This window comes from Geotrypetes seraphini, chromosome 1, assembly GCF_902459505.1.
Source record: "Geotrypetes seraphini chromosome 1, aGeoSer1.1, whole genome shotgun sequence".
NCBI lineage: Eukaryota > Metazoa > Chordata > Amphibia > Gymnophiona > Dermophiidae > Geotrypetes > Geotrypetes seraphini.
Genome location: NC_047084.1, coordinates 221,629,812 through 221,645,531, shown reverse-complemented (window position 1 = coordinate 221,645,531; position 15,720 = coordinate 221,629,812). Strand labels below are relative to the sequence as shown.

Below are 15,720 nucleotides of genomic sequence, written 5' to 3'. Positions count from 1 at the left end.
AGACACCCCTGTGATCATCCTTGCTGCTGTATTTTGCACAATCTGTAAAGCTTGCATCCTTGAGTTTGTAATACCCCAAAACAGAGCATTCAAAAATCCAGTTTAGTAATAAAGAGACTTCAGAATACTATTTGAAAATCTAACATTGATAATATTGGCTTTACTCTCTAGAGAGTATTCTCATTTGTAGGAACGCGCTCTTAGCAACATTCAGAATATGATATTCCATTGATAAGTGACTATCTAAGTACACACCTAGTAGTCTCATGCATGAGGAGGTTGATAATTTTATGTCCTACAATTTGATCTCTTTCATTTGCAATAACAGCTCATCATTACCCACAAACATTACCTCTGCTAAATATTTTCATGGAGTCCCAATATTCAATGGGAGTTGTATTAACAAGCAGTGCATAACTCCTCTATCTTTGCATTTAAAAATTTTGCTAAATGGCTCAGTAGTATCCCTATATAAGTGAGCTGGATTAGGGGAGTGAGGAGATGCGAAGGTGAGTCAAAACGTTGCCCCGATAGAAGTGATACTTGGCCACCATCCAGGCAATTTATATCTTTAGTTTAGCCAATAACAGAAGGGAAGCAGGCCAATAAAATCCCCTGATGCAGCCATAGTGAACAATGAGTACCCCTGTTGAGAATTTATATGATTAAAGAAATTGGAACTGGCTATTTTGAAGAATAAGTAAGATAAGCGGCATGTATATATAAATGACAGATTTAAATATTGGGATTTTATATAAAGATATGAATGGTAGTTGAACACTAGAGATATAAATATTTTGGGACATTGATGATTTTTTAATGTATATATTTGAAAAATGGAGGGGTTTTTTCTGACAGATGATTAAAAGATTTCCAACCCTAGAGCTGGTTAGCTGAGGCTATGCAAATTTTATATTGAAATCCTTTTTTTCTTAATTTTTTTGAATAGTTTGTTTTATGGGGAAATTTTTTTTTTATTTTTTTAAATAAACATCAGAAGTAATTTTGGGTAGTGAATCAAACAAAATGTTTGAATAGACAACTGTAGTGTAAGATTTTCCATTCATTCTCCTTGAGTCTCTGGTTATTATTATTAGATATATTCTACTAACTCACTTTGTTTGTTCAAAACAATATCATATCAATCAATCAAATAACTGAAGTAATTTAGTGAACACTCAGACCCACAGCTGAGGTCTCAGTGAAAAATTCACGGAGCAGCTGTTAAAGAGACCATCATCGTTGTTCACAGTCTCACCCTCCATACAACAGCTAAATAACTGCACAAAGATGGTAAAACAAAACCAACTTAGCTTTGAATGGAGTGGGTAATCGATATAGCTGCTCCGGTTTCCTTTTTAATCAAGTAACTGCATACATTACAATTGCCGACCCCCCCTACCCAGGTTTCGCCAACTGGCTTCTTCAGGAGGGGTACTATAAATGCAAAACAACCACATTAACACTAAAACACTTCAGTTATCACTACTATAATTTTACACAATAATCACAATTAACTGCCACACCATTCACACTCAAACCTACCGGCATAACGCACTCCACACAACTCACAGACACTAGAGCTTTTGACGACGAATTTCCATCAGCAGGCCCACCTTATATGCTCCTCCCTTTCGATTACGTCATACTGACATCACTACAATCTGACCAATTAAACCCGCTCCTTCTATAAATGAAACCATTCGATTTCGTTATTTAACCCTTTTGGGGTCAAAGTGTGCCACTGGAAGATGAATTTTTGTTCCAAATATAGTAGACACTGAGTCACATCCCCTGTTTTTTTATGTGTCCTAGCTATAACTGTATATTTAACATCTTCTATTGAATGCTGCTGTTCAAGCCAGTGGTTCACAAGAGGAGCCGACACTCGATTACATCTAATATTACTTAGATGTTCGGCGATTCGAGTTTTGATGGCCCGCCGAGTATGCCCGATATAATAAAGCCCGCAGGGGCATATTATACAATACACCACTGCAGTGGACAGACAATTGGTATTAGTTCTTAAGTAGAATTTCTTACCTCCTGATTGAGGAATAAGTACTTGGTCAGTATTGAGGACATGAGAGCAATATACACAATGGGCACAGCTTACATGAGGACCCCCATAATTCTGTTGACCGGGGGCCTGCTGTTTAAGAATTTGGCCCAGATTACGGCCTCGAGTGTAAGCGAACAATGGAAGTTGGTTCATGCTTTCATGTACCTGCAATACTGACCAGTGCTTTAAAATGATTTGTCTAAGTTGTTGACTCCTACAAGAATAAGGTAATACGCATTCAATAGAAGATGTTAAATATACAGTTATAGCTAGGACACATAAAAAAACAGGGGATGTGACTCAGTGTCTACTATATTTGGAACAAAAATTCATCTTCCAGTGGCACACTTTGACCCCAAAAGGGTTAAATAACGAAATCGAATGGTTTCATTTATAGAAGGAGCGGGTTTAATTGGTCAGATTGTAGTGATGTCAGTATGACGTAATCGAAAGGGAGGAGCATATAAGGTGGGCCTGCTGATGGAAATTCGTCGTCAAAAGCTCTAGTGTCTGTGAGTTGTGTGGAGTGCGTTATGCCGGTAGGTTTGAGTGTGAATGGTGTGGCAGTTAATTGTGATTATTGTGTAAAATTATAGTAGTGATAACTGAAGTGTTTTAGTGTTAATGTGGTTGTTTTGCATTTATAGTACCCCTCCTGAAGAAGCCAGTTGGCGAAACCTGGGTAGGGGGGTCGGCAATTGTAATGTATGCAGTTACTTGATTAAAAAGGAAACCGGAGCAGCTATATCGATTACCCACTCCATTCAAAGCTAAGTTGGTTTTGTTTTACCATCTTTGTGCAGTTATTTAGCTGTTGTATGGAGGGTGAGACTGTGAACAACGATGATGGTCTCTTTAACAGCTGCTCCGTGAATTTTTCACTGAGACCTCAGCTGTGGGTCTGAGTGTTCACTAAATTACTTCAGTTATTTGATTGATTGATATGATATTGTTTTGAACAAACAAAGTGAGTTAGTAGAATATATTTAGTATATCACTTTGGATAAGTAAATTCCCTTGAGATATAAGATATTATTATTAGATGACAAAATAGGCAATGCAATTTGATTTTCAGTTTTTATGAAAACTCCAGAGCAAGGGTGTTGAGCGTTGGTCCTTAAGGGCTGCAACCCAATCAGGTTTTCAGGATTTCCTCAATGAATATGCATGACAAAACGTATATATCTATGCACTGTTTCCATTGTATGCAAAGAGACCTCATGCACATTCATTGGAAAAATCCTGAAAACCTGACTGGGTTCAGCCCTTGAGGCCCAAGGTTGGATACCCCTGCTCCAGGGTATATCAGCCTTTTGCCTTATGGGTTTCCATCATTGTATATGTTTTCATGAGTAAGAGACTTCTGCCCTGTTTGTTTGCATAAGACATGGTGACTGATAGAATGAATATGACCTCATATGGCAGAAGAAATAAGCTTTGACATTTGATTTGACTTTTTGCCAGTAAAGTATAGTATGTCAAATAAAATAACTGTAACTGTAAATATTCCTTAGTATTATATAGTTTCTAAAATGTATTGTGTGTGCATTTTGCTTGTAAGTGGTTATTTGAAATGTTTGGAAATCAAAATGTTATCACACTGTTGCCATTTTTACCTTTTTATACATGTCATGCTAATGACTTTTGACTAATGTATAAATATCCCTTTTATTATCTTGACAGGCTGCTGAATGCTATAAAGCCAGGACTTGTTAAAAAGATCAACAGACTTCCAACTCCCATTGCAGGATTGGTGAGTACTGTTCCAATTCGGATAAAACATATACCTTGGAGGGCATTTTGAAATGACTGTAGGTATATTTTTTGACCTGGCTGCTGTTTTCTTTTCAGTTCTTTCCCCTGACTCTCCTTTTCTGTTAATTTTGGCATTGCTTCCTGACTTTGGCATAGTGTGTGAACATCTTTGATATTTTGTTATAATAATAATAATAATAACTTTATTCTTATATACCGCCAACAATCTTGCGACTTCTAGGCGGTTTACAATGAAGATAAATTGCACAGACATCGAATTACAGAGTGTAGCGGCGAATATCTGATAGTAGCAACAATAAAAATAATAACAACAGTTTATAAATTGCAGGACCGTGAAGTTCCAAGCGGTTCACAATGAATTAGAAAAATTCCATAAATTGTGAGGAACATTCATAGTTAGAGATTAGAGGTTAACAGTTTACAAGATCTAAATTGGGGAGGGATTGCGATGGGGGCTATTGTTCCGATTCGTTACCTAGATATTTCGAGAACAGGTATGTTTTTAGGTGTTTCCTAAATTCATCATAATTGTTTGAGTGTGTAATTAGTTTTTCCAAGTCTTTGCCCCATAAGGCTGCTTGGTATGATAGAAGTTATGAACATAGTATATAGCATGCTATCCTTTCTTTAATGCCTTAGGCACGTCACTTTCTTGACAACAGTTTTTTTTTTAATTTGGGTAAATGAAAATGATGTGGAACACAAATCCATGACAGATTTCACATTCTACTTTACTACGTCTGTTGAGCAGCTTTTTGATGTATTCATGATCCTTTGAACCTACTTGCAACTTTAAAGCGGAAAGCATTACTGAGAAGTATGTAAATTGAGATGTATGTAATTTCACCATAGTGTCGAGACAAATCAAACTGGGATTGAGAGTCTATTATGAAGCTTTACTATATTATAATCATAAGAACATAAGAATAGCCTTACTGGGTCAGACCAATGGTCCATCTAGCCCAATAACCCATCTTCATGGTAGCCAATCCAGGTCACTAGTTCCTGGCAAAAACCTAAATAATAACAACAGTAGCTTCCCCCATGTCTGTCTCAATAACAGACTATGGACTTTTCCTCCAGAAATTGTGTAATCCTTTCTTAAAACCAGCTACGTTAACTGCTCTTACCACAACCTCTGGCAATGCGTTCCAGAGCTTAACTATTATCTGAGTGAAAAAAATATTTCCTCCTATTGGTTTTAAAAGTATTTCCCTATAGCTTTCAGTGTCCCCTAGTCTTTGTAATTTTTGACGGAGTAAAAAAAATGATCCACTTATACCCGTTCTACTCCATTCAGGATTTTGTAGACTTCAATCATATCTCCTCTTAGCCGTCTCTTTTCCAACCCGTAGAACCCTAACCTCTTCAGTCTTTCCTCATATGAGAAGAGTTCCATCCCCTTTATCATCTTGGTTGCTCTTCTTTGAACCTTTTCTAATTCCGCTATATTTTTTTTGAGATAAGGTGACCAGAATCAAATGGGAGTGCTCATGCCCTACCAGTTGAAGTATTTCACTGCCAGAGTCCTGCTGCTTTAAAAGAAAACAGGTTATATCACAGCTGTTTTTAGTTAGTACTATTTTGGTTTTATTTTCACCTGCGAAATGAAAATCAATTAGGTAGTTCTATGATTCAGGGCTTGATATTTGAAATAAGCTGGACTTCTTAGTGCAGGCTTCTAAATGTATGCCCTATTTTCAGCCAAAGTTAAGAGCCTATTTTCAGCTGAAAATTTGTCTCAAGCTAGGAGCTTAAAAGTTTTGCATTAAGCATGACTTTAATTGCCCTACATTTATGGGCCTAATTTATAAGCCTAGTGCTAAGAATCAGTGCTAAGCACCTAGCTTCTTCCACCCACCTTAAATTTACCCATGTCTCCTCACTTCTAAAGTGAGGAATTTAGTGAAATTTTAAGTACACATTTACACAGTCCAGTTTAGAATAATTCTCAAGCAGGAATGTAGCCAGAAGTTGATTTGGTGAGTTAAGTATTTCCTCTCAGTTCTCCTTCCTTCCACTGCTGCTGTTGCTGTCCTCCCCCCCCATCCCCTCCTCCCCGATCATATCATGACCTTTTGTTGGAGGGACTTCGGCAGCCAAAGGTTTGCCGCTGGAGCTCTGCATGTGCTGTCTGAGAAGCAGGAAAGCAAGAGAAAATTGGCAGGAGAAATGTCTTCTCCCTCCTGCCAATGGAACCCCCCCTGAATCATCCCCTCCCCTCCCCCTTTCCTCCCATAAATAAAAGGCAAGAGGGATGTCCACTTCCTCCTGCCAACGGAGGCCCCCCCCAAACCATTCTCCCCCCTCCCCCCTTCCTCCTGAAAAAAAAGGCAGGAGGGATGCTCACTCCCTTTTCCCACCGGATGCTCCCCCGATCCCCCCCCCCCACTCCATGACTCCCACCTGTACCTTTGGTAGATGTTTGGAGCTGGAGGGAAGCATGATCTCTCCAAGTTTGAGGCTCGCCCATCGAAAATGACAGGCCTTCCCCTCCCTGGTGCATTATGTGATGCACAGGGAGGAGCCTAAGGCTATTATTGGCTCAGATGTCTAAAGCCCCTTCCCTTAGGCTCCTCCCTCTATATCCCATGTGATGCACAGGGAGGGGCCTAAGGTCTGAAATCTGAGAAAATCAGGATCTTAGGCCCCTCCCCATGTATCATATGGGATACAGAGGGAGGAGCCTAAGGCCCTGATTGGCTCAGACGCCTAAGCCCCTTCTCAAAGGGGCATCTGAGCTAATCAGGGCCTTAGGCTCTTCCCCCGTGCATCGCATGATGCACCGGGGAGGGGAAGACCCTTCATTTTTAAAAGGCGGACCTTGGACCTGGAGGGATCGTGTTTCCCTCCAGCTCTCAACATCTACCAAAGATACAGGGGGAGTGAGGGTGGGGTTCATGGGAGCATCTGGTGACAGGAGAGAGTGGGCATAATACCTGCCTTTTTTTTCGGGAGGAAGGTAGGAGGGTAGTGGATGATTGGGGGATGGAGTTGGCACAGGGGTATTTGGCCAGGCAGGAGGGATTAGGCATCCCTTCTGCTATTTTTGCTGTTGTGGGGGGAGGGGGAGAGAGTCGTGGTACTGATTTGTGCGAGGGTCATTGGGGAGGGCCATCAGCAGGGCAGATTGTGCATATTGTAGCCACGTTGCAGTCCCAGACCGGGGCTCAACAGTGCTCCCTGTGGCTGAACATAGAAAGAACACCAGCGTGTGACCCGGCCTGGAGTCACCCTGCAGGATTGAACTGACACAAAAAAGTGGGAACAAAAATCAAAACACACATAGGAGATTTAAATGAAAAAGAAAGACTTCAATTTACTAATCAAAATATAAAGGTCAGGATGGCAGTTAACACAGTCCATAATGTTCAATGCAAAACTTCATTTCAAGTAAAACTTAAATGAAAGGAAAAAAAACCAATTCAGGTAAAGTTCCAACTTTATCTTTCTTTTAGATTCAGTCTCTAATGCTTATGAGGTGTGGCTCTCCTCAGAAACTGCCCAGCCTGCCCTCCAAGCAGGTTGCTATGAAAACCAATATAATTCACTGCACTGTTCCAATAATTCACAGTTTTTCAAAAATAAAGCCTCCAGCAGCATTTATGGTACCACTGGGAAAAGGAGAGTGCCTTAGGTTTGCCTTAAACAAGCTTTTCAAAAAGCCTTCAAAATTCCCTCCCTGGGTGACTGCAAACCTCTTCCCTCTTAGGACACTTCCAGCTTCATGAAGCAAAAACCAAAAAATGCAGAGTTCAAACAAACAGTTTCCAAAAACAAAACACACTGTTCTTCAGGTCACTGTTTGCAGCTGGTGGAAAAACCTACTTCCATGTCTTCAGGAATGCTCATCAACTCCTCTGGCAATGGTTCTTGTACTTCCATCGGCATTTCCACATCTGGTGAAGACAAATTCAGGGTTTCACCGGCTTCCTCCACCTCCATAGGTGTAGCTCTATTGCTCCTGTTGGGCCCAGGGAGGTCCTCAAGGAGAAAAGGCCTTAACCTTCTCCCTATCCTGCTTGACTGACTGTTCCCAACTGCTGGCCTTTCTACTCTAGGGACACGCCCTAATCTGTCTGAGTCAGTAGGGAACTGGGTAGCTCTTGGGTTCTTCTGGTGGTGACCTAAATACTGCCTGCCTGGAAGTTTCTTAGTTAGCTCAGGCTCCCCCTGGTGGTCAGCTGGGAAATTATCATGATCAGGGTCAGGTCGGACTTTGTAAACTCTCTTCCTGGGTTTCCTATTCACTTTCCCATCAACCTTTACTGGGATGCTGGCAGGCATGGAGCCTGACTGGTCACAGTATTTAACACATGCACAACATCTGTGCCATAAAAAAAAAAAAAAGCTCTAACAGCAGTGATAGGAGACTACTGTTAGGGCTCTGCATATGTGTCAGTCACTCACTAAGCGATTGATCTGTAGGGTTTGTGTGCAAATCATTTGCATACAAACTTGGTAGCGCATCGATCGCTGGTCCACAATTGGCTAGAGTGGGGGTCGGCAACCCGCGGCTCCAGAGCCGCATGCGGCTCTTTTTCACCTTTGCCGCGGCTCCGGTAGTGTGTCACGCGGGCCGGACCAATCAGCAAGCAAGGCTTTCATCTGTGTACGTGCTGAGCTCACTGCTCAGCATGGCTATTTCCCGCCGCGACGCCGGACTTGTAAGCTGCATGCCTGCATCGCCAGAATTTAGGTAGGCTGTTTTCATCCCCGTGGGAGTCTCTCTCGTGCGCTATGGCTCTAAGTCAGGGGTGCCCAACTCAGCAGCAGCGATCGACACAAGCTTCTGACGTCGGGGCCTACCCTCTGCGAGTCCCGCTTGTTTCATCTTCCTTTTTCCACAAAGGCGGGACTCGTAGAGGGAAGGCCTCGATGTCGGCAGCTTGTCTTGATCACCGCTGCTGACAAGTTGCTGAAGAGAGCCGCGGAGCAGGGGGGTGTTGCCAGGTGCAGGTAGAAGGGAGAGGGCCAGATGCAGGACTCGTGGGTGAGGGAGGAGAAGATAGAGAGAAAGAGAGAGGGGAGGGAAACAAAAGGAAATATTTCATACTGGGCTGGGCCGGAGTGGAGGGAGGGTGGAAAGATTCTGGCTACCGGGTGCAGTAACAAAGGAAAAGGGGGGAAAGCTGAAAATGGAGATAGTGACACAAAGAAGAGAAAGAGTAAGCAGGACCTACTGAATAAGGATAGAGATACAGAGGGGACATGAAGAGGAGGTGAAATAGAGACATATAAGTAATGCTGAAAAAGTAGGGGGGAGGGGAGATAAAGACATTGAAAGGGCAAATGGTGAACATGGGGTAAAGACAAGGACAGAGACAAATGAAGATTCTGAAAAAGTGGTGAGATAGGGATATAGTGAGATGGACACAAAGAAGGGTGATGCTGGAAAATAGGTGGAATGGTAATTCTGACAAAACACAGAAGGGAAATGCTGGATCAAGGCGAGATGGGGCTCAGGCTGGATGGAATGAGGAGAAATGCCTTGTTGGCCCGGAACTTCCTCTCCTACATCAGAATTGACGTCAGGGAGCGGAATGCTGGTCAGCGCGACGCTTCTGCAGGGAAAGCTTGGGACGGCGGTGGCTTGGGGGCTATTCCCCGATGGCGGTGGCAGCAAACCGAGTGGCTTGGGGGAGGGCACGGAGAAAGAAAGAAAGGGGGCAGACAGAGACAGAAAGAAGGGGGAACAGGGAGACAGAAAGAAAAAGTTGGGGGAGAGAATGAGGTCTGGAGGAGAGGAAACATACAGGAGGCTGAAAGAAAGGAAGAAAGATTGGATGCACAGTCAGAAGAAGAAAGTACAACCAGAGACTCATGAAATCACCAAACAGCAAAGGTAGGAAAAATGATTTTATTTTCAATTTAGTGATCCTGTATATAGCATTAAGATAAGAAACAATATATGCAGTGTTAGATTTGTTTTATAATGGTTTTGCGGCTCCAAGTTTTTTTTTCTTTTCGAAAACGGGTCCAAGTGGCTCTTTATGTCTTAAAGGTTGCAGACCCCTGAGCTTGAGAATCGGCCAGCAGCGATCCAGTCGGTATTACCGACTGACTTTAGTGCATCTAACCCTAAGTCAATCCAAGATGAAATCATAGTGTCTCAGCCAATTTAGTTTCCTGGGAAATAAGGCTCACGTATTCAACTATATAAAATATTTAAACTGCTGTCTATTGTGTTTACATGCCAGTGCTTAAGTGTACTACTTATTCATTATTCCTTAGGACAGTCTTGGAGCACTGCTGGCTGAGAGGTGAAATGCTCACATGCTAGCAGCTTGAACTGTTGTAGCAATCTGGTCTGTTGGTGGTCTTTGGGTGGGATGTTCCAGAGGTAGTTACCAAGGACAACAGAAATGGATAATTTAATTGGTGCCCTGTTCAAGTCTGCCTGCTTAAAGGGAAGTTATTCTAAACCCTCAACAGATTAAAAGTTGGCATGCTTAAAGGAACCCTTCTTAAAACTTCTAAACACTGTGCTAAGAGAATTGTTTAAGTGCATATTGGAGTTTTGGCACATAGGTTATTCATGTGTAAATGTTTACTAGGGTAATTATCTTACTGTCTGGCTGCACTGACTAATTTGAAAATAACTTTGGAGTTAGTCTTCTATTATTTTAGCTGATACAGAAAGTTAGCCAAATGGAAATTCTACTCTCCACGGTATAACGATAAAGCCTAACTCAGTATTTACGGTATTTATTTAAAATATTTATAATCCACTTAACACCTAAGCGGCTCATAATAAAACATATATAAAAGAATGGACATGGGGGGGGGGTTGGAGGGAGGGGAATAAATATTGATGGTGACATTTAGGTAACTTTATTCTTTATTTATACTATATATTATGTTATTGTTATATGTAAGAAAACTGAAAATCTTGAATGATATATGTGTTACCTGTACAGATATTAGTGTAATGTATGTAATACCTACTGTTTGTTCATTTGTATGACACTGTTTTAGATTAAAAATCAATATAGATTTTTTTTTTTTTAAAAAGAAGGGACATACAACAACATCAGATAAGGCAAAACCCCATGAAGGGCATAATAAAAAAAAAGTCTAAGTCCCCTTTTGGCCTAAGGCCTTAAACGTTGAAAGTAGAAGCAGGGAAAATGTCCATTATCAAAAAAAAACGTCCAAAAGGAGGTTTTTTTTGATAATGGCCTGCCTCTACGTTCATCTGTTTAAACGCCCAGACCACCACTATGTCTAAACTTATACCATATAATCAACCTATAAAAAGCCTAAGCCCCAAACGTCCAAAACAAGAGCTTTTAGGCGAAGGAGGAGCCAGTCCTTCGCCTAAAAGCTGGATTCTGTAACCGGTGTCTGTCAAAAACAACACCGGTTACAGAATCCACCCCCCTCGACAACATCGGGGCAAGAGATAGCCCAAACCCACTTGCCCCGCCAGCAGCAACAGGGCAAGAGGGAGCTCAAGTCTTCTTCCCCGCCAGCCGCAACCTTCCCCGACAACATCGGGGCAAGAGGGAGCCCAAGCCCTGTTGCCCCGTCAGCTGTGAGCTTCCCCGACAACATCGGGGCAAGAGGGAGCCCAAGCCCTCTTGCCCTGCGATCTCCCCCCCCTCACCCCCACACGATCTGGCCAGGAGGGAGCCCAAGCCCTCCTGGCCCAGCGATCTTCCTCCCCCCCCCCCTCTTCCTCACACGATCCGGCCAGGAGGGAGCCCAAGCCCTCCTGGCCCAGCGATCTTCCTCCCTCTTTCCTCCCCCCCCCCACGATCCGGCCAGGAGGGAGCCCAAGCCCTCCTGGCCCTGCGATCTTCCTCCCCCCTCCCCCTCCCACATGATCTGGCCAGGAGGGAACCCAAGCCCTCCTGGCCCGCGACACCCTCTAACCCCCACCCCCCAGTAAAATATGGGCAGGAGGGATCCCAGGCCCTCTTGCCCTTGACGAAACCCACAGGAGGGGCCTAAGACAACTGGGCCGATTCCGGTTGGCCCAGGCGCCTCAAGCCCCACCTGTGGGCGGGGTTTTAGCTGCCTGGGCCAATCAGGCCCAAAGGCCAGCCATTCCCGTGATGGCTGGCCTGTCTGGTGAATGGGCTTGGCACCTGTCCGTCCAACCAACCATGGACCGGCGGCTGAAGAACACTGTCTCGGGCCCAATGCACATGCTGGCCCTGTGGACCGGCAGGAAATTTCTGTGGACTGGCATCGGTCCGTGGACCAGCAGTTGAAGAACACTGCTCTAAGGTGCAGCATGCACAACCACACACTGTTCTTAATGTGGCCATGCATCGTTCCAGAATCTGCTAGGAGTCTATGCCACTGGAAACACTGCTCAGTGAAATCAAATGAAGCCGCAACCCCATTCTTAAGTACGAGTCGTACTTGAGTCTGTAACTTGGGGACTGCATGTACTGTAAATAATATTTTACTGTGTTACCTAAAACTCAGTCCATCCTGTTTATAGTGAGATGCAGCATATCCATTACTGCATTCAACACTGTCTATACCGTGCCATACGTCTATACACTACCATAAGGATTTAATCCAGATTGACTCTGATCTAGATGGTCCGTGCTCTGCCAGAAATGTAGGTCACTGTGAATTTAACTCAGAAGGCAAGTTTGAAAGTGCTGTATAATAGGGTGAGTAGCTGCTTGTTGCAGGATTCCAGGTCATGCTGCGTCTTGTCAAGCGTTATGCCAGCTGCGGAAACCCTGAGAGAACAGGGTGAGTAGCTGTTCTTTTGTTAATGACACTGGAAGTCTCCTATAAAAGAAGATTTGACCGTACTCTTCAAAAAATACATAAAACCAATATAGCACAACCAAACAGGCTCTGAACTCCTCCTGCAATTACCAACTACTCCTTAACAAATTAGAAAATGCTCAAACTTTTCCTTAAGTACTTCTTAATTTCTTAACAATATGTTCTTCTTATTATCATAACAACTCTTATGTAATCCGCCTTGAACCGCAAGGTAAAGGCAGAATAGGAATCAGTAATGGAATGGAATGTAGACAACAAAGCAAGTTTTTCAGTTCATTATGGTCAGAATCTTCATTTTATTTAGATTAACTTCCTCTTAACCCTCACTGTCTCTTCTGCAGTCCTGGTCATCAACAGCTTTGTTACCCAGTTTCAGACTTATACCTGGCCCTAACGTATCAACCAACTCCAACAGCAGCCTTTCAGATTTGCTTGTCTGGCAGCTGATTTGAAGAACTCGTTACAGATTAGGGCAGGGAAGGAGCAAAATTCTTGTTCTTAAAGATGTTTGGGAAATAATTTACAGTTTGAATTCAGTCACAGTGAAGGAAACTGTGTGTGTGGCCATTTCTAGAAATCTTCCTGATTTGTAATTTTGCTAAATTAGCAGGTACTGTACTGTATACTAGTTGCTCTTTGGTTTACTTCAGAGAATGAATCTGGCAATTGTGCTAGATTACTCAAACTGCCATTCAGATTTCTGAGGGACTATTTCTGTATCGTTTATGTAACCGCAGAAAAGAAAAAATTCACCAACTGTCATCCACTTCTCCTTTTCTTTTAAGGGAAGTAGATTCCTGGATAATATTTGATTTTTCAGCTGATGGAGCCAGCACATAGAAGAAATGGAAGGATCACTTTTTTTCTGTTGCAACTGGTCAATGGCAGCTGTATGCTGAACTCTTTCCTATCTGAAATGGCCTTTACATATGAAAGCAATTAGATTTGCCTTCCAGACAGAGCTAATAAGCAGAAGGTTTTGTATACAGAATGGTGTGCTCTGCCTGACCCAGACAATTACTCATTGCTATTTTAAATTCTTATCTTTAATGTTAAGGTAATAAACAGTAATAATAGCTCAGAGCTTTCCTTCTTTTCATTTTAATAGTGCTACAATATATATAAGCGATGCTACACAGATACACTATAGGGCTCATAATCGAAATGGAAATACGTCTAAAAACCCGCCCAAGTTGACACTTGGATGACCTAAAAGACAGATTGTCCAAGTGCTGATATTCAAAACAGCTTTTAAGACGTATCCAGGGACATTGTAGGTCTCTGAATGCTGTTGTGTCCCACAGCTGAAAGGGGCCTTTTTGGAGGAGTGGTGAGGGTGGGATTTAGGCGGGATATGGGCTGACCTAGACTTAGTCGTACTGCAGGGATAATCAAAAGTTTTAGGAGGATGCCTGGATGGAACTTATACATTGTGACTTAGGTAATCTAAAACCAGGTCTAAGTGCCCAGAAGGAATAAATATTGGATGCACAGTCAGAAGAAGAAAGTGCAACCAAAGTACTCATGAAATCATCAGACAACAAAGGTAGGAAAAATGATTTTATTTTCAATTTAGTGATCAAAGTGTGTCCGTTTTGAGAATTTATATCTGCTGTCTATATTTTACACTATGGTCCCCTTTTACTAATAGCGGTTTTTAGCGCAGGGAGCCTATGAGCATCGAGAGCAGTGCAGGGCATTCAGCGCAGCTCCCGGCGCTAAAAAACGCTATGGCGGTTTAGTAAAAAGGGAGGCGGTATATTTGTCTATATTTGACATTGCATAAAGTCATCTGCCTTGACCTCTTTGAAAACCACGGAATATAAATGATAATTAACATTTTCTCTGCGTACAGTGTGCTTTGTGTTTTTTAAAATTTTATTGTTGGTAGATCATTTTGACTTGGTCATTTTAAAAGTAGCTCGCAAGCCCAAAAAGTGTGGGCACCCCTGCCCTGGATGATTAAAAAAAAAAAAAAAAAAAGTATACTTTAGATGTATTTTTTTGAGAATTGACTTTGTGCCCTGCCGACTTTGGGCGACTAGCACCCTACATCCAAATCAGACTTAGATGTATGTTTTGATATGCTCCTCTATGTATGAAATGTTCTCTTCTTGGTAGAGTTTACAGTCTATTTAAGATAAATGTACTTGATAAGTAAGAGACTTTAAGTTTAGATTTGTTAAATTTGGTTAACCACCTAGAGACAGATTTTCAAGGCAGAGCCACAAACAAAGGAACTCTATTACATATAGAATAAGAGAGAAGAAGAAAGAGACTGACTGTTCAACATGACTCCCTGCTGTGGCTCACAGCTTCACTATACCAGGCTAAGGCTAACCAGAACCCCCCCTAACCACAGCTCAGGTCAAAACATGAAACGCTTTGTTAGTAAAGTGAGTTTTAAGTATTTTTTTTTAAAGTATGCAAAAGCTCAGAACACAAAGATATTGGAAGTTGGTTCCAGAGTTTGGGGGATGTGACAGTGATCAAGGTTCTTGTAAAAGTTGCCAGTGGGACCTGGTGGGGAGCGGAATGTGATGATTTATCATAGCTGTTTCATCATGGCCATGATGAATCATCCTCTCCACAATGGCTGTGATGAACCACGATGAATTGTGCATCTCCTTCTCTCCACCCCCCCACCTCCCCCGATGTCTCTCCTCCTCTCCATCCTCCCACCGCTGGTGCCTCTTCTCCTCTCTGCTCCCCTCCCCGCCTCATACCTCTTGAAAAGTTCGCCAGCACGAGTGGCATCTTCCACCCCCTGCTCAGCTGGCTCCCTTCTGATGTCCTAGTCGCAGGACCAGGACGTAATGTCAGGGGGAGCTAAGGCTGGCATGAGCAGGAGATTGAAGATGCTGTTTGCATCGGTGAAATTTTCAAGAGATATGTGGGGCAAAGGGGCACTCCTACCTTGTGGGGGTTGGGGGATTTGGGGGGTGTTCCTTCTTTGGTCCCATGAGCTGACGACAGGTGAGAAGGTATGGACAGTCTTCGAAAGACCGAAAGACATAAAGTGACAGCATACTTTTGACTGTACTGGACTGCATGAATGACATAACCCATATGTGAAGAATATCTGCCTGCTGTCCTTGGATAGCACCTGCTACAGGTGAGTAACT

At 42.7% G+C, this 15,720-nt stretch overlaps 1 protein-coding gene across 9 annotated transcripts in view; it reads left to right on the top strand.

Annotated features, from left to right (window-relative positions):
- LIMCH1 (LIM and calponin homology domains 1) overlaps window positions 1–15,720 on the top strand; it is a 627,082-nt gene that overhangs the window by 283,479 nt on the left and 327,883 nt on the right. For all 9 annotated transcript variants that reach the window (XM_033946571.1, XM_033946536.1, XM_033946527.1 and 6 more), the window contains one exon: window positions 3,746–3,815. Coding sequence is in view for 8 of the 9 variants with exons in the window: in XM_033946536.1 (XP_033802427.1) it covers window positions 3,746–3,815 (70 nt within the window). In the remaining variant the exon portion in view is untranslated. The remainder of the gene's footprint in view (window positions 1–3,745; window positions 3,816–15,720) is intronic.